Source organism: Herpailurus yagouaroundi, unplaced genomic scaffold (genome assembly GCF_014898765.1).
Source record: "Herpailurus yagouaroundi ecotype Mexico unplaced genomic scaffold, PumYag 196, whole genome shotgun sequence".
Classification (NCBI taxonomy): Eukaryota; Metazoa; Chordata; class Mammalia; order Carnivora; family Felidae; genus Herpailurus; species Herpailurus yagouaroundi.
This window is the reverse complement of record NW_024412427.1, coordinates 8,873,091-8,895,665: the sequence shown is the minus strand read 5'-3', so window position 1 is coordinate 8,895,665 and position 22,575 is coordinate 8,873,091. Positions and strand designations below refer to the sequence as shown.

Genomic DNA, 22,575 nt, shown 5'->3' with positions numbered 1-22,575 from the left:
TGTGTACATTTTCTGGGGAGAGAGACCATGGTCCTCATCCCCTCTCCAGCATGTGTGCACACGGACATGCACGCACCCTCATACGGAAAGTTCTGCTGTGAATCCTAGAACAAACTCTGCCACTGGGGGAATCACGGACCCTAATGGAAGCTCTGGTTGGGTGTTTGCCATTTCTTTTCTCAAGCTTATTTCTCTTCCCACTGTCCTTTCTTGATTCTCAAACCCTCTTTCCTTTGGCAGGATCGCTGCAGAGCAGAGCAGTAGATTGGCAAAATATAGGACACTACGGTAAAGATGAAGGGTGGACTCATCCCAGAAGCAGGGCCCCTTTCCCATCTTGCCCACCTCATGCATGTCAGTTTTTTATCTGATGTTCAGCCCACTCGTTCCTCCCCACCTTCCCCAAGCCAAAGCTGAATTCTGGGGCCATTTTTGAACTTAGTGGACCAGGGCAAAAAACCAAAACTCCCTGAGTGAGCCCAACTGATAGGGTAATTTGACCTGGCTTTGGCTGCATTAGACTCCATCCTCCCTTATGCCCATGGGGTACTTGATAGACAGCAGCCCCTTTCTCGATGAAGAAAGCAGAGTTGAAGATAAGACAGATGCAACCTTGGACTTCTTGAAAGGGGACCCCGTTCAGAACATCTCAATTCATTAAATGATGGTCCCATGGCAAATCCTGGCACACCTTGTCACTGTTTCTAGGCCTTTTTGTAACACTGATCTTTGGTTGGGCCAAACAGTGTGGTTTGGTGAGATTCTCTGTTACGAAGGACTAATGGCCATAGCTCAAAGCCAGCATCAGAACCCCGGTTTCTAGAACTCGGTGTAGTTCAGGGCTGATCCCTGTGTGACTAAAATGTCAAGTGAAATATCACCCATTTTCCTAGGTATTAATCCTAGGATGAGGATGGAGGTGAAAGCAAGGTGAAGGGAGGGAAGGAGAGAGAGTATGCGCTTCATTGATCAGTTCCTCTAGACTAGGGATGAGGAAAAGTTCTCTGGAAAGATAGTATTTTAGGCTTTGCAGACCATATGGTCTCCGTCACAGCTACTCAACTCTGTCACTATAATGTGGAAGCAGCCGTAGACTAAACAAATGAGCATGGCTGTGTTCCAATAAAACTTTATTTACAAAAACAGGTGGTGGGCTGGATTTGGCCCATGGGGCATCATTTGCTGACACCTGTACTAGGCCAACATATAGAGAAGGAAAGTATTTGAATTTTCAAGTCATGTTCCCTGGTCCCTTGCCTTGGAAGTGGCTTCCCTGCCAAGGCAGCAGAACCATCTAATTTTTAATCCTCTGCAGATCAGGGAGATCAACAAAAGCATGGAATGTAGAGCCTTTTCACTGATGTGTGAGCGTAAGCTGGCACATCTAATCCTCAACACAAAGACTGCGTTTGTCCTGGTTTTGTTGTTTTGGGTTTAATTGAGGTACAATTTATATCCAGTAAAAGTTGCCCTTTTTGAGTACAATCTGAATATTGACAAATTACACAGTCGTGTAAATAGCACCTCAGTCAAGGTATAGACTATTTCTACACTCCAGAAAGTTCCCCTGTGTAGTCAGTCCCTTGTGTCCTCCCCCATTCCCTAACATACCCAGTTGATTTTGTCCTGCATTAGAGTTGTTCTGAGATTTTACTTTCAGAACTAGTCCTTTCTGCTAAATATTGAGCTCTTTAATTCTTCAAAATAACTCTGGATTGATTTTTTTTTTTTTCTTGCTATTTAGATAGTCTACTTTCATGCTGCTGCTACCCCCAAATCACACTGCTTGAGAGAAAGGAAAGATGCTTGATCATGTGGACGTTTGGGACTTCAGAGGTCGGGGCCTAGTATTTTAAAGGAAAGTCTGTGGTAGCTGAGTGCTTTTGATCTGAGGACAGACATCGATTTGATGAGGCACAATAGAGGCTGTACCTTCTTAGCCAAGACGGAGGCTGGTGGGCCGCTGCCCTTTCAGCTCCTCCTGTTTCATACTCACGCTCTCCTCTCCTCATGGTCGTTCTGGAGCACACACGTTTCAGTGCACCTGGGAACCTCTGCATGTTGGCAGGGGATTAGGGGCACTCACTTCAGCCTTCAGGATTAGTTCTGTGCCTGTGTGTGTGTCCCCTGGAACTGTGGATTAATCGGTTTGGAGCCTACCATTCTGCAAGACTGCATCGCCATCGCGTCAGCCCTCACCACTGGGTAGAACTGCCCGCTAAGGACGGCGTGCGTGTCGGCGCGGTGCCTCTGCCTGCCGGAGCTGCCCGAAACACCTGTTTGCTGCTTCACCCTCCTACTTGGACAGCAGCTATCTAGATTGTCATTTCCGTTCTCATGTTTCCCCTCAGTTCGTAGAGTCGAGGGTAGGGCAGCCATGGGGAAAGAAGGAATAAGAGATAGAGAGGTTTTTGTCTCCTCTTAGAGTTTTTCTGTGAGCTGAGTTCCATTTTTGAGAATCGTTCTTAGGTTTAGACACTGAGGCTGACCATTGGCAAGAACACGACTGGAGACCTGCATGGCAGGAGTATGGTGCGGGTTTCTGTCCTGAGTGGCCGGAATGTCATTGTCCAAGCTACGTGAGGGCCCGTGCTGGTTGGCGGACCCGGAGCGTGGGAAATTGAAGGTGGACATTCTTTAGGCTTTCCTTTTTTCTTCCCCTAGTTGAAATTTACACTGTCTTTCTGGCCTTGCACTGTGAGAGGTGTGCCTGGAATTACCTCATGTCAGAGCTCCACATGCCGCTTTCTTTCCTGTCGTCAGGTTTGCGCTGTTGTCCGTATTTACGTTATCATCAGCTTTTGCTGGAACTAGTGGTCTCACAATCTCTTGTGAAATGAGATGGGGGATAAATAAATACAATTAATAGGTTAATGATTATTCCTATATAAATAGGATCTTAAAACGGCAGAGAACCTTGGGTCTCTCTGTTGTCACCAGTTAGGAACTGTAACAGCGAACTGAAACCTTCAGTAATTTGGTGTTTGTCTCCGTTTTCTTTCAGAACAGCACATTAGTGCCAGAAGAAGGAAAGAAATTTTGCAAGCTGAGGTGAATATCAAGAAAAGGAGTCAAGAACAATTCACAGTTCGTAAAGAGGAATGAAGAAACTTTATTTAAACAAACAAAAGTCAGAATTGTGGTTGTACGTTTGCTTGTTGTTTTTCTATTTCCCCGACACAGAGCGCACACCTGTGAGCCCAGATACCCTGTTTCTTTGGCATGGCGCCTTAGCAAGAGGCTGTGAATATTCCTAACTTAGCCAGATGTTGCATTTGAAAAGTTGAAATTTGTAATTAATCTGTTTTGGAATAAAGAGAATAACAGGAACAACGGCCCGATTGAGAGTTTGTTCTAGTACTTTTGGGCTGGTGGGATCCCCGGGGTACGTAACATGAGGACTTAGTTGGGAAGTATTGTTGACAAGGTGGCCAGGGTGTTTCTCCAGGCCTTTTTACTTTAGTCCTTTTTGCCTCTTTCCTGACAGGACTGAGAATTGCCTGGAAAAGTGGGCATTTTTTCTTCTCCAGTAGTGGGCACCATCTGTCTGCGAAGGAGTCCTGTTGATATCTGAAGGCCCCTCTGCTTTTGCCTTCAAAGTATGGGCTTGGCATGCAGTGGGGAAGGGGAGGAATTGTCTTAAAAGGAGGCGGGCCACATGAGTATTCTTAGGCTCTTACAGGGACACACATATCTCAAGGATGTCCCTTTTGAAGTTGTGTCCAGGACCACCATTACCTGGAGGTTATATACTATCACATAGAGAAGAAATATTGAATAATATGGTTAAGTGTATAGACTTCAGTGTTAAGCAAACCTGCTGTCACCACTTGTTAGGGTGAGGGACGTTGGGCCAGTGGCTTAAGTTTTCTAAGCCTCCTTTTCTTCTGTAGAAGAGAGATAATGACTGTACTTACGTCATATGACTGAAGGAGTTTCCTGCATCTAAAGTGCTTGGCTCAGCTCTTGGCACCTTCCCCAATTAGCTCCTAGCTACATACTTTCGCTCATCACCTCTGATTCTATTAATTGAAACATCATAAATACATTTAGATTACTTTTGAAAAGCAGGTAATCCTCATGGTATTTATTGAATTTGGGAGGCAGAAATGATTTGAATCAGATTGCATTCCAGTGCAAGCTGGATTTCACTACAGTGAGGAAATTGGGATTTTTTGGTTGGGGAAAAGAGATTCTGGAACTTTGGACTACTTCTGAATGGGATTCTACAGGTGAGAGAGGGTGATGTGGGCAATTACAGGGTTGCTTCCAAGGTGGGAAGAAGGCCTCACCTTTCCCAGAGGCTGCAACCAGAGGTGGCCCATTGATAGGTTTTATTTGATCCATATGTTTTCTCAAAAACTGAATAAGCTGCTAACTTAACTGAGAAAGTAATAAAAATACAGGTTTTGGGTGCTGGATATTTTTTTATTTTCATTTTTTATTTTTGTTTTTAGAGCGGGAGAGCATGTAAGTGAGGGAGAGGGACGGGGGGGGGGTGGGGGGGAGCAGGGAATTCAAAGCAGGCTCCATGCTCAGGACAGAACCCCACACGAGGGCTCAATCCCATGACCCTGGGATCATGACCTGAGCCGAAATCAAGAGTCAGACCCTCAACTGACTGAGCCACCCAGGCTCCCTGGGTTTTCGATTCTCTTAAAAAAGAAAATCTGAGCCTGTGACATTGGGCCTGATTGCTACATGGCAACAATCAGCTGGAGCCGAGCAGCAGCAACTCCCTGTCGGTGGGGCCTGCTCTTTCCAGCTTGCCGGAGCTCCGTCCCCACAGGTGTCTGTGCCTGTCACCACAGCACGGCGCCTCTGCTATTCCGCCTGCCAATTTCACCTGCCTGGTTCCTGTCGACCATGACTTTGGAAGCCTTCTTTGCCTTTAAGTGTTTGTTTCTTATCCCACTCTGTGGGGAAAGGGTAATATTGGGCTCTAGAGTGGCTCCTAGTGACCCTACTTAGGCTGGCACCACACCAGCTCTGTGGTGGGGGAGGGATGACAGCAGGGGGAGCCCACCCAGCTGGGACTTACACCTAGAACCAGATGGGTACCGTTCTGGAAGACAGACCAATGAGACCTGATGGACAGAGGTGTAGAGAAAGGGTAAAGCCTGAGAACAGAAGTATAGGGGCTACAGGAAAGGAAGTCAGAAAACAGCTTCCAGGCTGGTTGAGGGTTGGCCTGTGGACCCAGAAAGGAGCTGGGGAGTAAAGCACAGCAGACTTGCTATGTGCCACGCTCTGTGCTGCGTCGAGCTGTAGCCGAGCGCAAGACGGACAGTTCCCTGCCCTTGATCCACTTAAAATTGGAGGGGACAGGGAAAACAAGACTGCAAATCTGAAGGGCTTTCAAGGAAGCACTTTTTACCTAGTGGGGTTGGGAAGGCTAAGTTGACACCAGAAGGACAAGAGGGAGCCTGTGCAGAGCTGGGAGAGAACACTCTGGGCATAGGGTCAACATATGCAAAGACGCTGAGGCAAGAGCTTGGCATGGCATGTTCGACCTGAAGGCAGGCCAGTGTAACTAGGGTGTAGTTAGCAAGGAGGAGAGTATCCTTGGAAGCCAGAACAAGTACAGCTTTTAAAGGCTGTGGTAAAGGTCACAGATTTTATTTTAGGACCAATGGCAAATTTTAGGCAACTTGAATTTTATGCTGGGGCAGAACAGAGTGTAATAATGTGTAATAATGATTTCAGGAATAGAATTGTGATTCATCGCTTAACATATAACCCCTAGTGCTCATCCCAGCAAGTGCCCTCCTTAACGCCCATCACCCATTTAGCCCAACCTCCCACCCAACACCCCACCAGCAATCCTCAGTTTGTTCTCTGTGTTTAAGAGTCTCTTAGGCTCCTGAAACTTCTCCTGGACCCATCTCTGCACTTTCTTGTAAAATCTAGTTTAATAAGAATTCTGCTAAGTCAGTTTAACCAGAACCTACCCCCCACCTCGATATCTGATCAGGTCCTTCATCCTCTACCAACCCCCAGGTGATGTCTGAGCACCCTGGCCTGTCTACAGCAGGGATCTTGTTAAGGTCCGTTTGGTCAGAAGCCAGCCACCTATCCCCACCCTACTCCTTGGCTATAAATCCCCCCTTGCCGAGGCCGTATTCTGAACTGAGCCCAGTTCTATGCCGAGGTCTCTTTTGCCCTAGTGCAGTAGTCCTGAATGAAATCTTAACTATTTTTACTATGTGGCTCTGGTTTTTCTTTGACAATGTAGTAGTGCTGAGCCTGGCTTTCTCTAAGAAGTATTAAACATGGTGATTTAGAGCCCAGCTGACCTGCTTGATTAGCTCTGTGCCCTTCTTTACCCCTCAGGGTCTTAGTTTCCCATCAGTAAAAATGGGGATAATACCTCCGAGAGCTTTAGAAGGATTAAATGAGGTCGCAGCCAAAACACATACCACAGTGCCTGGCGCTTAGCATCGACTCCGTATTTGCTCTGGTCAGCGCAGATATCGGTATCACCGTTATTTCCCATGTGTCATTAGTAGGATCACAGAAAGCAGTTTGTACCAGGTCCACGTGTTTATTTGTCTGATTGTTTAATTCACTCTATTCCCCAGCTCGCATTTCCTGAGGGACCTGGAATCGTGAAACCACATAAGAGCGCTGCCCTGGAATGAGGAATCGGTTCCGGCTTTGCTCCCTCTGCGAGGGTGGGACCTGGCCGGGGCGCCTGACCTCTGTGAGGCCACCCCTCCCTGCCTTTCTCCAGAGGGCTGTGGGAGGGAGCAAATGCAGTAATGGATGGGAAACCTCTCTGTGAACTTTAAGTTAATACAAACATAAGGGATTATTATTAAAAGCGACAAGTCCCCCATTGATTAGAGCATTTCCTTAGGGGGAAAAAAAATAACACTGGGTCTTAAGTAGGACCCCCACGGGAATGGGAAGCTCCCAGCCCCTCTGTGGGGAGGGGTAAAGTCTTTTAAGACACCATTAGTGTTGTAGTTAATGGTGATAAAGCACCGGAATTGTGGCCATCATGGTTTTTTCCTTTATAATTGTATTCGCCTTGAAAACCACAAGTAGCAGTGGGTCCCAGTGGTCATTATTTCATTTGAAAAACTAATTGGAAGTTGGGAGAGTCCTCAGTGTTTGTTTCTGTCGGGGTGGAGGAAAGAGATGAGCAGGTGGGTCTGGGGGAAGGAGGGGGCCTCGGGGCTGGCCATGGCGAGCCCACCATTCAGCGGCTTCCTCCTTTGTTCTCCTTCCTTGGCAGGTTCTCGGCCTGCCCGCCTCTCTTGGTTGAAGTGGACTGCCAGCCCTCAATGGCCAGCCTTCTCCTCTGGAGGGGGCTTTTGTCCCCCATTGTTGGTATGGTCTCCTCGGCAGAGCCGCCACAGTGGTCCCCTGCAGAGCCTTTCCCACGCCTGACATTCTCTCTTGGAGGGTAAACTGGGGACTCCCAGGGAGAGCAGGTGGTCTAAACCCTGTGAAGAATCAAGCTGGCTTTACAGTTCTGGTGCAGGGAGACAGGAGACCTGCCTGCCAGGCCCCAGGTCGGTGCTGTGTGTCCCTGGCTGCAGAATGGGAGTAGGGATTGCTTGTCTCTGAGTCCCCATCGACTCCAAAATGCTGTGATTCTTCTTACACTTTTAATCAAAACAGACCTCCCATCACCCGGACTTTTCATAGTTGGTTTTTTGTTTTTTTTGTTTTTTTTTAATTACAGCAAAATACACAAATCTTAAGTGTACAGCTCAATGAAGGTTAATATCTAACTACACTGGTGTAACCATTGCTCAAAGCAAAATATAGAACAATTTATCCCCCCGGGAAGTTGATGGATTCTAAGAGGCATGTGTAAGGTAGATGATACGCGGGGGTATCTGGCCCAGGTGAAATGGTTCATCAATAGAAAGAGCTGAGTAGTCACTGGCCTAGGTACCTGTGGTCAGTGGCTTCAGTTCTTTGCTTCCCTTTATAGCAAAACCTCAAAGTGTGCTGGGTGGCTCAGTCAGTTCAGTGTCTGACATTGGCTCAGGTAATGATCTCAAGCTTCATGGGTTTGAGCCCCACGTTGGGCTCTGTGCTGACAACTCGGAGCCTGCTTTGGATTCTGTGTCTCCCTGGCTCTCTGCCCCTCCCCCATTCACACTGTCTCTCTCTCTCTCTCTCTCTCTCTCTCTCTCTCTGTCTCTTAAAAATGAATAAACATTAAAAAAAATTGTTTTTTAACTCAAAAGGATTAGCTCTACCAGCACTATTTCATAGAGATGTAATGCAAGCCACATGGGTGCTTTTTAAATTTTCTAGTAACCACCATAAAAATGTAAAAAAAAAAAAAGGGGGGGGGGGACACCTGGCTCATTTGGTGGAGCATGGGACTCCTGATCTCAGGGTTGTGAGTTCAAGACCCACAGTGTGTGTAGATGTTACTTAAGTAAGTAACTAAATAAATAAATAAAATATTTTAAAGAATAAGTTTCTTTAAAACATTTTTTTTAATGTTTATTTATTTTTGAGAGAAAGAAACAGAGCACCAGCAGGGGAGGGGCAGAGAGAGGGAGACACAGAATCTGAAGCGGGCTCCAGGCTCTGAGCTGTCAGCACAGAGCCCAATGCAGGGCTCGAACCCATGAACCATGAGATCATGACTTGAGCCGAAGTTGTACGTCCACTCAACCAACTGAGCCACCCTGGCTCCCCAGTTTCTTTTTTTTTTTTTAAGAAAGATATTTTTTTAAAAAGTAAAAGAGAAACAGGTGAAATTAATTTTAATATCCTATTTAAACCAGTATATCTAAAATATTATTATATAACCAATATAAAAAAAACATGGTGGTATTTTGTATTCTTTTTTCATACTGTCTTTGAAATCAATGTCTATTTTACATTTACTGCACATTCCGGCTTGTACTAGACACATTTCAAGTGTTCAGTATCCACATGTGGCTAATGGCTACCATATTGGACAGCCAGGTCTATAACTACCAGCTCTGATTCCTCTCCTTCCATGCTCTTGCCTCGGGGCCTTTGTGTTGGGTTTTCACTCTGCTTGGAATGTTCTTTACCCAGATACTCACACAGCCAACCCCCCTCTCCTCCTTCAGGCCTTTACTCAAATGTCACCCCGTCACTGAGGCCCTCCCTGGCCACAGCACAGCACAAGTATGGATTCTAGGTACAAAAATGCCCTCCCACACTCTTCAACCCTTTAAATGTTTCTCCTTTGCAACTGCTGCCATCTAACATTTCTATATTTACTTGTTTTTATTATTCTTCCCCCTCATTAGAATATAAGGTCTTTGCCTGTTTGCTCACAGTTGTATTCCCAATGCCTAGAACAGGGCCTGGCACATAATGGGTACTGTATAAATATTTGCTGAATGAATAAATGATATTGCTCGTGGATGAACAAGCCACCAGTGGATGAAGGATGACTTTGGCCCAGAGTGGATGGGAATGATTAAGAGCCTGGTTCTGAACCAGCCCGCCTGGGTTTGAATCCCTGGACTCTCACTTGTCAGCAGTGACCTTGGCAGTTCAGTTACCCTTTCTGTGCCTCAGTGTTTTGTCTGTGAGATAAGGATACCGAGACCTCCCATTAGGCTGTGTGAGGAGCATATGAGATTCTATGCATGAAGCTTCCCGGCTACCACTCCGCGTACTTGGTAAACGTTAGCTATTTTTGTAGTATATCTTGTAATACCTCTTTGGGAAATGGAACTGTGTAAAACACATACAAAATTAGGCAGAAGATAAAAGGAAATTGAGATGCAGAACAGTATGGGGGAATTTTATTGTATCTGTGAAGGAAAAAGGTAGGTCAGAAATTAAATAGGAGTAACTGGATGCAGTTGTGTTTGGCTGCAGGTGGCATGAGACACAGGTGGAATCCTCATCCTTGGCAATTCCTGTTTCGGAAAGAAAGATAAAGCTCAGCTAGGGAGACCGAAGCAAGGGTGAGTTTGGGCAAGACACCCGGAACTAGGGTGACAGGTGCTCCAATGTCAGGCCTAGCTGTCTGGGTTCCAGAAGAGGGACTATGGGAGGAAGGGAAGGATCTCACGGGTTGCAGCACAACGAACATCAGTCTCAGCCCCAGCTCTGCTCACCTATTCCCACGGAGATCCTGGGCCAGTTACTTCCTCTTGAAGTAGCCACCTCTAATCCCCAGACAGGGTTAGATTAGGTTATTCCTTCCGGCACGTACGTTCAACCACACCCCTTACATCTCTTACCACTTATCACAGATTAAATAATCCACTGTTCGGGGACTTGCTTAATTTCTGTCTGCCTCAGTGCGTCAGTGAATTCCATGGGAGCAAGGACCACTGTTGTCCTATTCACTGCTGTAACCCTCAGTCCAGGGCCTGGCACGTCGTAGTCAGGGGACGATATTCCAGAGAGAGGAGGACAGGTAATTCTGAATCTCGGTTTCCTCACAGGGCCATTAGGTGGACATAAAGTGTGGTGGGTGCACAGATGTGCCGTCTTCCAGATCATTCTACTCTAAGCTCTAAGAATTCATTCTTCTGTTATGTGTCCTCAGGCCCACCAGGAGATCCTAGGATTTGCAACCCTTAAGCTGGAGGGGGAACAATGTTTGGAGCAGCCTCCAGGCCCCTTCCTGCCTGCTCTGTGACCTTGAGCTCTGCAACTGTCTCTGGCTTTTAACCTGCAGGAACACAGCCTGTGTTCTTAGCACTTGGCCCTCCTTGGGGCCACTACACCCTAGCCCACCAGGGCCTGGCGGGAGCCCTAAAGCAGGTGAATGATGACCTAATCCCAGCGTGGGCTGCTCGGGGGAGGCATTATTTTTAGAATTCTAGTCTTAGGATCCTTAGGGGTGATTGGAGCCCCTCCTCCCTTCACAAAGGAGGAGACAAGGAAGGCAACTTGCTGTGTGTGCCTCCCAGGCTGGCTCTCGCCCCTCCTGCAGCCTGCCCATCTGCCTGCCGCTCGTGTCTCCACAGGACTGTGGTTGGTGAGATCTCTGGGCTCTTGGTGTCTAATTAGGTTGGGAGGAAGGTGCGGGAGCACATGGAGAGCTCTGCTGGGAATGGATTTGCTTAATAGGCTCATCCAGAGGTGACTGGCAGAGCCCTGCTGGGACATGTTTGTGCTCACAGTTAAAATCAGGCTCAAAAATACAGCAGTTTCTCCACAAACAGTCCGTCATCCCTGGGGAGCTGTGTCTGTGAAGTAGAACTCCGTGTGAAGAAGGGAAGAAAACAGGTCTTGGGTCTGGCTTTCCAGTCCCTGACTTGGGGCCAGCTGCTGCCCCTCTTTCCTTCAGTTTCCCCCCTCTCTAAGCCGAGAGCACTCCCTGATCTTCCCTGATACCCAGGGGAACATGAGGGGCCACGAGAGGAGGGGTGACTGTCCTTCCCAACTTTCCTGGTCGTGAGTGCTGCCCACGCTAGTCTGCCCGAGGGTGTTGGGAGGGGCTGGCCTTTCCTTGGCCTTGTAGTTTTGGAAACTTGCCAATGGACCCAGGATGTGCCTGTCACATCGTCTGCATCAGAATCCCCTGGACATTTTTTAAAATTCAGGTGCCTGGTTCCTATCCCAGAACTACTGAGTAGGTCACATTTTTGTACACAGACGCTGAGCCTGGCCTCTTGCTTCTCACTGGAGATACAGCAGTAGATAAGATCTGGTCTCTATTATGCACTTGCTCCCCTTCTTCCAGTTCTTCATGTGTGTAGGAAGGAACCTTGTTCCTTGGCAGGAACCCATATCTTTGTTTTTTTTTGTTTTTTTTTTTTCAATGTTTACTTATTTTTGGGACAGAGAGAGACAGAGCATGAACAGGGGAGGGGCAGAGAGAGAGGGAGACACAGAATCGGAAACAGGCTCCAGGCTCTGAGCCATCAGCCCAGAGCCTGACGCGGGGCTCGAACTCCCGGACCGCGAGATCGTGACCTGGCTGAAGTCGGACGCTTAACCGACTGCGCCACCCAGGCGCCCCGAGGAACCCATGTCTTTGGAGAGGAGGAGATCCTTTCCTTTTCCTGGCAACCCATGCGGAAGGAAGCCTGCAAGGTCCCTAACTACACACACACGCGCGTGTGCATGCCCACACATATTCCTACCTGTGCTTCTGCAGCAGGGCCACCAGGATGCTCTCCAACGCCATCTGCTTTTGACCTGCCCACACGCTGTCCACCTGACGGCCAAGCCGTACCTTTGCTCCTTGCTCCTGGTTTCTCTCTCTGTTAGATTAGAAAAAGAGCAGCAGTGGAGGTGACTATTTGGATAGGATGTGGAGAAGCCTGGGAAAGGCCAGGGCCAAGTAAGCAGAACAGGTATGTCCTTATGCCTATTCCAATATCTGGTGTGGACTCTTTCACCCAATCGAACTAGATTCAGCAACACTTAGGAAGGTGCTCGATATAGTAGTGAAGAGCATAGGCTGCGAAATAGATTTACAAAATACCTCCCCACAGATTACTTGTTAATGATAAAGGAGAAATGTTAACTGGACAGAGGAGAAACGTGGCAGACATCACGTTAACCAGGCGATTAAAGTTACCATCACCAATAAGGGGATGAATTGACATCATGTGCCTCCTGATGTAATGCACCAAGAAGGAACAATATCACTGCTATGAATGCATAACCTGAAGCTAATCATGAGGAAGCATCAGGCAAATCCAGTATGAGGAACGTAGGGACGCTCTATAAATAATAATTGAACTTTACTGATAAAAAATGTCGATGTCACGAAAGACCGAAGAGCAGTTCCAGATTAAAAGAAACTAAAGAGACATGGCAATTAAATGCAATCCATGACCCTGGCTTGGATCCTGGATCAGGAAAATGAAAAATTGCCATAAAGGACATGTTGGGAAAACTGATGAAAGGTGAATGTATACACTAAGTGATAATTACACTGTGGTTCTATCAGAGAATGTCCTGTTGTTAGCTGTTTGGAGACGCCGTGCAGAGCTACTTGAGGGTAAATGGTTGTGATGACCGCAGTTTACTCTCATATGGTTCAACAAAGTAATGACAAAGTGCACACGTGTTTGCGTGTGTATATAAGCAAATATGACAAAATATTAGCAATTGCTGAAGATAGGGAAAGGGGATGTGGAATTCCATTGTATTACTGTTGCAGCTTTTCTGTATGCGCCAAACTGTTTCAAAATAAATAATATACAGGCTGTGATGTCAGGCTCTTTGGATGCTAGCTGTCTGGTATGCATCCTTTAGAAGCTATGAACTGCCCCGTAAGATGGGAGTAAACAGTACCTACTTTGTAGGGTTGTTACAGGCAAGAAGCCAAGAGTAATGGCTAATACTACCAAGGGCTTCCTGTGAGCCCAACACTGTCCTGAATGTATGGAAATGTCTGAGGGCACAGCCTCTGTGTCCAGCACAGAATCATGATCAGATGGTAACTATCATTGGTATCATTCCTGTTGGCCTAACATGGGGAGAAGCACATCGTTGGTGTTCAACAATCATAGCATAATTAGAGGTAAGCTGGGGCTTCGCGTTAGGGCCTTTCTGCTGTGGCAAATCCAGAAATAATAGATGCTGTGCCAGGCAAGGGACCAAAAGTCCCTCCAAACTCTGATGCTTGGAAGACTGGGAAAAAACCCACTAGACCTGCTTACCCCTGCTGCCTGCTCATGATGTCCTGCAGTAGCTTGCGGGCAGACAGCTGACCCAGCACCTTCCGGTAGCTGTTGGTGAAGATGGCATCTGCATACCGAGGCATTCTATATGGAAGGAGTCAGACGTCAAAGGGCTGGGTGGCAGGGCCAGGTGAGGAAACGGGGGTGGGGTGAGGGGTACTCACCATGTCCCCGTAACGTCCTTCTGCCCTTTGCCCTACTCATCCCCGGAGAAGGTAGGACCCAGGGCTGGGAGGCTTCTCTGGAACTCAGGATCTGCCCCCCTCCCAAAGATAGGCAGTGGGGGCTGCCTGAGGAGGTGGCTGGGGCCTGCTTAGGGCTCTGTTCTGCACGCCCTAAATCATCCCCCACTGGGCTGCAGGGATGGTTCTGGGACATTGGGTATCTAGGCCCTGGAGGCGGGACTGCTCACCTGAGGGGCAGGGATGGCGGGGAGCAGTAGGAGCCACTGTCGAGGGTGAGGATCACCAGGAAGAACACCCAGAGCAGCATCCTTCACCCCTCCGGTGACTCCTGGAGAACGACAGAAGGAGAAGGTCAACTGCAGCCATGGCCACAAGGATGCCTTTTATTGGCTGGGCCCAGTTCTGGGCTTGGCTGTATACAAGCCTTAGTCCTCGTCATTTAGAGGCAGTGAGGTACGAAAAAGAACCCAGACTCTGGAAGTCAAACAGACCCAGGTTCAAGTCCTGCTGTTGCCAGTCACAAGCTTTGACCTCATTTTCTGCATCTATAAAATGGGCCTGATAAGCTACCCTGCTGACCCCATAGGGTTGCATGGAAAACTAATGACATGGGTGAAAATGCCCCTTGCTGTAAGGCATCACATGTGGAATTCAGGCCTCAGCAAGGGTTGGGGGCTACACCTTCTCCTAGTCTCCTAAGTCACCCCACCCACTGTGACACTTGACAACAGGGAGCAGGGCCAATAGCTCAGGCTCTGAGTCAGACAAATCTCAGTTCCTATCTGGGCTCCACCATCACCAGCTGTGTGTCCCAGGACACGTGGCTTCTCCTTTCTGGGCCTCAGTTTCCCTATCCGTGAAATGGGGTCTATAACGATACTGACTGCATAGGGCCCTTGTGAGGATGAGATGAGATGAGAGTTGCTTGGCACATAAGGAATTCTCCCAAACACTTTTGCTGCGACGACCTCAGATCAGACCCACTCGAGGGGGCAGGCTCTCGTCCTGTTTGGTTCTGTGTGAAGTCAGAGGGAAGGGAAAGCTCTGCTTCTCGCTCCAGACATTTCGATTTCGCTGAAGGCTTTTAGCCTTGGAAGAGACCAGGGAGCCTGGGGAGCCAGTGTGGCAGAATCATCTAATAGATCATGTAATTACCCTTAATTGGGGCCTGCTGACACCGTGCTCTGCGATCAGGGAAAGAACAGGCAACGTGAGAAAGAGCCCGCCTGGGCTCGGGGAGGAGGCTCCACCGTCAACCCAGACCTGCCCAGTGTGGAAGCAGGGGGCTCAGCTAGGAGACCTAGGAATTGGGTCTCCCCACCTCTCATGCCCCCCTCAGTAGAATATCCATTCCATGGGCTACAGGCCCATGTGGGGACCCAGCCAGCCCAGAGAGGGGCAGGAACCCATCTAGCCCAACCTCACCCCCTGTCTTCCGTGTTCTCTCCTGTCCTGTTGAAGAGTGATCTCCAGCAAGCAGGGCCGGCACTGGCAGAATCCACCTTCCTTTTCTGGTCTCGCCCGCCCTCTTAGGGCATCCCCTTCCTTCTACCAGACAGCAGGGTCTTGACTAAGCCAGGGAGCACCTGCAGAGCTGGGCTCAGAGCAACCTGTGACTCTGCACCTCCAGAGCAGAAGGGAGGAGCCCTCCAGGCCTCACTGTCTCCCCAACAATCCTCCAGTTCCTGCTCAAATGCTCTCTGCCAGCGAGTGGCAGAGAGCTCACTACCCCCGAGCCAGGATGTGCTATCTCCAGGCAGCTCTTCTTGTTAGGAATTTTTTCCCATTGTGTCAAGTGCAAAAAGACGTGTTAAGCTTCTACTCTTCTGGGAAGGACTGGGGCTGGAGGAAAGATGAGAACATGGCATTTGCCTGCCCCTCCCTCTCCCCGGCTTTGCCATCCACCCTCTGTGCCACCCACAGCTTCTGCACCCTCATCCACATGAGGTGGATCTGACTTAGGCCTTTGCTCTCCAGACCAAGGATCTCAGTCTTCTGTCCTCTTCGTCACACCATATCACATCTGGCCCCCCGTCTCCCGGCCCGGTTCCAGGCTGCCTCTCTAACAATGGAGTTTCCTAAGCAGGGAGTTCTTTGGAGGTAAGGAGGGCCCCTTGTAACGAGCCCTCTTTTTTTCTGTCTCTTGGCTGGACTTCCTTGCCTTCTTTGCTGCTGATCTTTAAAAAAATTCTTTTAAATGTTTATTTATTTATTTTGGGAGAGAGAGATAGAGAGCGAGCAGGGGAGGGGCAGAGAGAGAGGGAGACAGACTCCTTAGCAGAATCCACACCAGCAGCGCAGAGCCCGACACGGGGTTCGAACCCCCCAACCGTGACATCATGACCTGAGATGAAACCAAGAGTCAGACGTTCAACTGACTGAGCCACCCAGGTGGCCGCTGCGGATATTTGAAAGACCTGGGCACGTCCAGGCCCCTAATCACTTCATTCCCCTGCTCAGAGGCCCTTGGTTGCTCTCCAGAGCAAAGCCCAACCCCCTGCTCTTGGGCTAAGCTCTCCCTTGGCTTCCCCACCTCCTGCCCCTTCTCGTGTGTTTCGCAGCCCCTGTGCTCACCTGGCCTGCACAGCCCACCCTCACACTCGCCCTCTGGAGCGGGTATCAGGGTCTTCATCTTACAGCTGAGGAAACGAGCCCAGAGAGGAGAAGGACCTTTTCTCCATGGTCCTCCATCACATTGGTTTCTGACTGGGCACTTCAGAATGGGCCTCAAAGTTCCCAGGCCAGCAGGGCCCTCCTGCTCCGTGGAGGCTGCCTCCCAGATACAATACCCTATTCACAGCTCCCTATTCAGCTCCCCGTTCATGGCAGGTGCTGCAGGATTCATCACCTGCACATGGGAAGCCGTTCTGAAAAACAGAAAGCTTTTGCTCTTTGTCACTGGATCTCCAGGGAAATTAAAAAAAAAAAAAAAAAAAAAAAAAAGGGACACACACAGGAACACCTGCCTGCTTGGCACCTTCCTATGTGCAGCCAGTGGTTTCAGGGAGTTGAAAATAACCTGATATGAGGGCAGACTTTGGAGGGCAAGTCACAGTAAATTCTGTAACCCCTAGCTTATTTGGAACGAGGTTGAGCAACTGTATAGTCTGGTCAACCAAGAGGCACATTTACTACAAACCGTGTGCCCCAGGGGTGAGTCAAGACACCATCGCAACCTCTAGGCTTGGGGTTGCAGCCTCTGATCCTTGGGGTTGCAAAATTCCACTGGACAAAGTTGGGAAACGACAAGAATTCTCTTGCTTACGGTCCGATGAGAATTAGATGTTGTATCACCACGGATAAAGTAGCTATTGACAGACGTATTCCACGCGAGCAATCTACAGAGACAGAATTCCACTGAATTAAGTGTAGTACAAATTCAACAGCATCCTCAACAACTCCTTGATAGCTCCAAAGGTATTTTAAGGTTTATCATCTATCCTCATGAGTATCAGTTAGCTTTCTGCAGTGTTGACAAGTGAATTCTGCGGTTAGATCTAATTGAGGTCATCAGGATTCAGGATAAATGGACACTTGACCTACATTAGTCGGCACCTCTTGCCAGCCTCTATGCCAAGAATGCTATGAGAATTCTCCAGATGCACCTTTTGCTAATGACAGAGGTCAGGTCTCATGTGCCCAACCTAGCAAGGCCACTTTTGGACAACTAGGAAGAAAATCTTTTACCTTTCTTTTTTATTTTAAGTTTATTTATTTACTTTGAGAGAGAGAGAAAGTGCGAGCAGGGAAGGGGCAGAGAGAGAAAGGGAGAGAGAGAATCTCAAGCAGGTCCTGTACTGACAGCGCAGGGATCGATTTGGGGCTCAAACTACATGGCCCGTGAGATCATGACCTGAGCCAAAACCAAGAGTCAGATGCTTAACCAACAGAGCCACCCAGGCGGTTCTCGTTTACCTTTCTCAAACATTCTGCTTTGTAATTTAAGAACGCTGAGGCACTGACGTCCTGATTTAGTTTATAAACTGTTTCAGCAATAGCATTCCAAATTGAAAGAGATCTAAGTTTTTAATGAGGAAGCATCACTCAAAAGAGAGACACTCCACCTCCTTCCTGGAAGAGTTTGAGGCGGCTTATGGTGAAAGACACAAATACTATGAGACCATCAAAACATGGATCAAGAAACAAGCGTGGGGATAATGGAGTGCTCCAGGGGCAGATAATTGCGTCTGAAACCTCGAGTAAGGAGCACAGCAGCAATTGAGCAAGAAAGCAAAATGTTATCAATTTCCAGGCAATTATGTTGAATGGGTTCAGAGCGATAGATGGGATGTATTGATTTGCACAGCCACTTGGCTCCTTTCCGATCCATGGCAGACCCCCATTGTTGATGGGAGAATCTAGCCAGCTTGTGTCTTGCCCCAGACACCTGCCTGCACACCGGAGAAGGAGTGCTGAGATTTCATCTGCCCCCCCGACAAACCCCTGGAACACATCCGTCTGCCTGCCCCTTCTCCATGGTTGAGGTGCCATGTATCCAAAACAACCTCAACATGGAGCCAACCATCACAAGCGTGTTCCAGAGCCCCTAACCAGGTACCTGAGTGTACTCACTAGTCCACAGGCGACGAGGATGATGGTGGGCCTCTTTGACTCGGTGTCTCTGAGTTGGTGAGAAGGTCAACCGTCTTGCCCCCATCCAGCCCAGCCCCCAGGACCACCCCCTCTCACCTCCGATATGGCAGGTGTCCCCTCTGCTATGAGGCGCTGCTCCTGCTGCCTGGACCTGGGGCTCAGCGTTTGTTCGGTGACTGCGTGACGCTTCCATCATTTATACCTTCATTTTCCTAAGCGTCGCCAGCGTCAGAGAATCAATTACCCACAAGTCAACCAAAGGACCGTTTTTAGCATCATACTGACAAACCCTAATAGGGGAAAGAGGTTTTTCCCCTTGCAGATGAAGACCTGTATGGAACTTTCCCTTTACGGACAGAACGCAAAGTTATGATATTATTCCGAGGGGCATAGAGAATATAATAATACTGCTTCTCTAATAATTGGAGTAATCATAACAGTGAAACAACAAAGGTTCATTTACTGTCTGAGTTAAATGTGCGTTTTAAAAAGTTGATATAATTTTTTTTTGTCCGTGTGCAACTTTATCTCACTTTCAGGTAGTCCACTTATTACAGATAAGTGTTTTTCTCTCCTTAGCGCAGCATCCAATTATCAAGATTTCCCCCTATTCGATTTACATCTGCTGCAGTCATAGGCCACTGTAGGCAGCTAGCCCGGGGAGCACCTGTTCTCATGTGTCAAGGCAGCCAAACATGGAAGGAGATGGAAAACCTTGGGAGGGTTGTTGTGTTTCCTGATTTTGCTAGCCTGTAGCTAAAGAATCCTCGAGAACGGTCTGAAAGCGTGTGAGTCAGAAACACCAGTTTTCCACGAGGCTGTTGTGGAGGGGTGGAAAGAGCCATAAGCTTCAAGTCCAGAGCCCTACCCAGCCCTCCTGTGTCTGTTAGTCATGACCTCTGTGACCCTCAACAAGTTACTTCTACCCTCCAGATCTCAGTTTCTAAACTTGGAAAAGCGAGGGCTGCCAGAGAATAGCAGCTTTCAAACTTTAAAAAAAAAAAAAAAAGGTGGCATAGAACTTTCTTCGGAAATCTTCTATGGAAGTGCAGTATATAAAGCAGATTTAAAACAGGAAACTGCTCTGGTTGAAGAGGGGGGAGTGAAGACTCCCTTTGGCTGCACCTGGGGTACCTCCATGGGCCACAGAACCAGTAGCTTCTGAATGAACCTCTTGGCAATGTTATGTTGTGATCCTTCTGCTTAGCCTGCACCGAGCCGTGTTCTTGGCACAGAGCACACAAGGGGTGTTTCCCATAGAAGCAGGGACTGAGTGGCTTGTCACCGTACCGGCCTGGACACAAAGTGGTCAGGTCAGGCCAGGTCCCCAGGGACTGAGAGTGGGCAAATGGAGCGTTTGGGAGCCCCCTGGGCAATAGGTTCTCATACAGTCAGGAGGTGTGAGGTTATCTCAGGGAATGCAAGGTGGGGACCACCTACAGCTCGAGTACCCACAATGGACACCAGGCCAGAGTACAGATGTAGGACACATGGAATTGCCTGGAGAAGCCATGGGGATCAGAATGCAACCTTAGTTGAAGTTCTGTTGCTAAGGACTTCATGCCTCTTCTCAAGTTTTCTCATCTGTAAGAGGAAAGTGATAGGGCTCGACTCATGAGGCTGCTGGGTGAGGATTAAAGGTGCCAGTGCATAAGGCACAGGCCTGGTATAGAGTAAGTCTCAAAAATTAGCTCTCACAGGGGCACCTGGGTGGCTCAGTCGGTTAAGTGGCTGTCTTTGGCTCAGGTCATGATCTCTTGGTCTGTGAGTTCGAGCCCCGCGTCGGGCTCTGTGCTGATAGCTCAGAGCCTGGAGCCTGCTTCTGTTTCTGTGTCTCCCTCTCTCTCTGCCCCTCCCCCATTTGCGCTCTGTCTCTCTCTGCCTTTCAAAAATGAATAAATGTTAACAAAAAATTAAAAAAAAATAGCTCTCACTTACCATTGCTATTATTGTAATAAGCAAGAGAGAACAGAGGCACAGAGAGGTTACCCACTCATCCACAGGCACACACCTGGGCAGCGGTAGAGCCAGGACTCAAACAAAGGTTTCCGACTCCCGAATCCAGTGCCCCACACTAGGCTAATGTTCTCCTAAGGCCCTTCCGTGGCCCACTGGGTCTTCTACTCTTTTTTAAAGAACTTTAACAGTTTTGCTTTTTACTTTACTTTTATTTTATTTTTAAACAAAATTAAAAAAAAATTTGTTTTCAACATTTATTTATTTTTGAGAGACAGACACTCTATTTGAGTGTGAGCGGGGGAGGGGCAGAGAGAGAGGGAGACACAGAATCCCAAGCAGGCTCCAGGCTCTGAGCTGTCAGCACAGAGCCCGACTCGGGGCTCAAACCCATGACACTGGGAGATCATGACCTGAGCTGAAACCAAGTGTCAGACGCTTAACCAACTGAGCCACCCAGGCGCCCCGAGCACTTTAAGAGTTTTATTGACATATATATAACTCATACACCATAAAAGGCACCTGTTTGAAGCCTATGGTTCAACAAGTTCTCATAAGTTTATAAAATTGTGTCACTGTCATGCAACCCCGTTTAGAATACCTCTGTCAGCCCAAAAGTTCCAGTCCCATTTGCTATCAACACCCACTCCAACCCCAGCCTTCAACAACCACTGATCTGCCTTTTGCCTCTATACTGTTTCCTCTGCTAGAACGTTCATACGGATTCATGTGAATTATGGAATCACATAATACGTACTCTGTGCTGTCAGTCTCCTTCACTCATCCACCTGTTTTTGAGATTCATTTGTGTTGGATCCATATCAGCAGCCTGTTCCACTTTATTGCTCAGTAGCGTTCCGTTGTACAAAAGTCTGACAGCTTGTCGACCCATTCACCGTGATGGACATTTAGGTAGATTTCAGTTTGGGGCGGTTACGAAAAACACTGCTATGAACATTCGTGTATAAGACTTTGTACGAACGTGTGCTTTTATTGCTCTTGGGTGATTACCTAGGAGAGGAACTGCTGGGTCATGTGGTACGTGAATGGTTTGCTTTTTAAGAAGCGGCCAAGCTGTTTTCCGAAGTGGCACCCCCATTCCATTTCTGCCAGCTGTGATGGAGAGTCCCCCGGGGAAGTCCTTAAACCAGCCTTTCTTTACCCCGCAAACACCTACGAAGCACTGAATTAGGCCCACCCAGAGCTCGCTGGATTAGGAGTTTGTCAGTCTCTGAAGCCCCGGTTCTATTCTCCTCTTAGGAGAGTGGGCTGGGCCTTTCCCCCTGCATGGCATTTTCTTGAGCACTAGGAGGACAGTGGCATGTGCTTGTACTCAGAGCTGCAGGAGGCAGGCATGTGAGAAGCTGAGTGACTTACCTCAGGCAGGGAGATGGAGACAGGCACACGGTTATGTGGGTTAAATGTCCCAAGAATTGAGAGAAGGGAAAAGTCACGCTAAAGCTGGGAGAGCCTCAGGGAGGAGCAGAGAGAAGCCTAAAGCCTAAAGCAGAGAGAAGCACGAGGCCCACGGATTTAGATTTGAAACTCAGCTCTGCCACTTGCAAACTGTGTGATTCTGGGCGAGGGGTTTATTCTTCTCGGAGCCTCAGTTACTGCATCTGTACAATGGGGGCGATGACATCTACCTCCTCAGGTTGTTGTGAGGGTCAGGAACGTGCTTGTAAAGTGTCTGATGCACAAGGCAAAAGGCAGCTGTTACTGTAGCTCTTACTGATCAGAGCGGAGCTCTGAAAGCTGGGCAGGGTGGTGGCCAGAAGAGCAGGAGCCTTCTGGGAGGAGGGGCTTCATTTGCAGCGTATTCTCAAAGCCCTTGAGGCGGAGGATGAGGGAAGAAGCCAGACCCAGCCTTGACAGTGAGAGCGCAGCCCCCCCCTCCACCAATCCCCGCAGCCAGCCGCCTCGTCCTCATCCTCTGAGAGGCGGTGGGAACGCCTCGCTCGCCACCCGGCTTTCTTCCCAGCACGGGTTTTAACCCAGAGTTAATTAGCGATCGTGCCTGCTCTAGGGGCTGGGGACTTGAGCTGTGGAAAAAAATGCCCCAGAGAAAGGCAGGCTTTAAAAAGCCCCAAAAGGCTGGGGCAGAGAGGCTCCGCTGGGAGAGAGACAAGCCGCGCGTTTGTGTTGCAAATTTCCAGTGTGTTGAAGCCAGCCATTCAGGGAGGGTGATGCTAAAGGCAGTGGGCCTGCGGGTGGGGAGGGCAGAGGAA

General features: G+C 48.5%; 2 protein-coding genes across 4 annotated transcripts in view; one reads left to right on the top strand and one right to left on the bottom strand.

Annotated features, from left to right (window-relative positions):
• The window catches only part of RPN2 (ribophorin II), a 60,517-nt gene extending 57,182 nt beyond the window's left edge, over positions 1-3,335 (top strand). The window contains exons 17-18 of one of the 2 annotated variants that reach the window (XM_040447107.1): positions 241-288; positions 3,005-3,335. In XM_040447107.1, the coding sequence (XP_040303041.1) occupies positions 241-288; positions 3,005-3,017 (61 nt within the window). In that variant the 3' untranslated portion in view covers positions 3,018-3,335. The remainder of the gene's footprint in view (positions 1-240; positions 289-3,004) is intronic. The other variant, XM_040447108.1, reaches the window with a different exon arrangement.
• A 6,398-nt stretch (positions 3,336-9,733) lies between these two features.
• GHRH (growth hormone releasing hormone) lies at positions 9,734-22,225 on the bottom strand. Of its 2 annotated transcripts, XM_040447102.1 has the most exons (7): positions 21,994-22,225; positions 21,105-21,295; positions 18,488-18,603; positions 14,026-14,126; positions 13,593-13,697; positions 12,063-12,182; positions 9,734-9,878 (listed from the first exon to the last, which is right to left on the bottom strand). In XM_040447102.1, the coding sequence occupies exons 4-7, from the start codon at positions 14,103-14,105 to the stop codon at positions 9,863-9,865; spliced, it is 321 nt and encodes a 106-aa protein (XP_040303036.1). In that variant the 5' UTR covers positions 14,106-14,126; positions 18,488-18,603; positions 21,105-21,295; positions 21,994-22,225; the 3' UTR covers positions 9,734-9,862. The 2 variants fall into 2 exon arrangements, with proteins under 2 accessions (XP_040303036.1, XP_040303037.1); XM_040447103.1 differs by lacking the exons at positions 18,488-18,603; positions 21,105-21,295.
• Between the last annotated feature and the right edge of the window lie 350 nt (positions 22,226-22,575).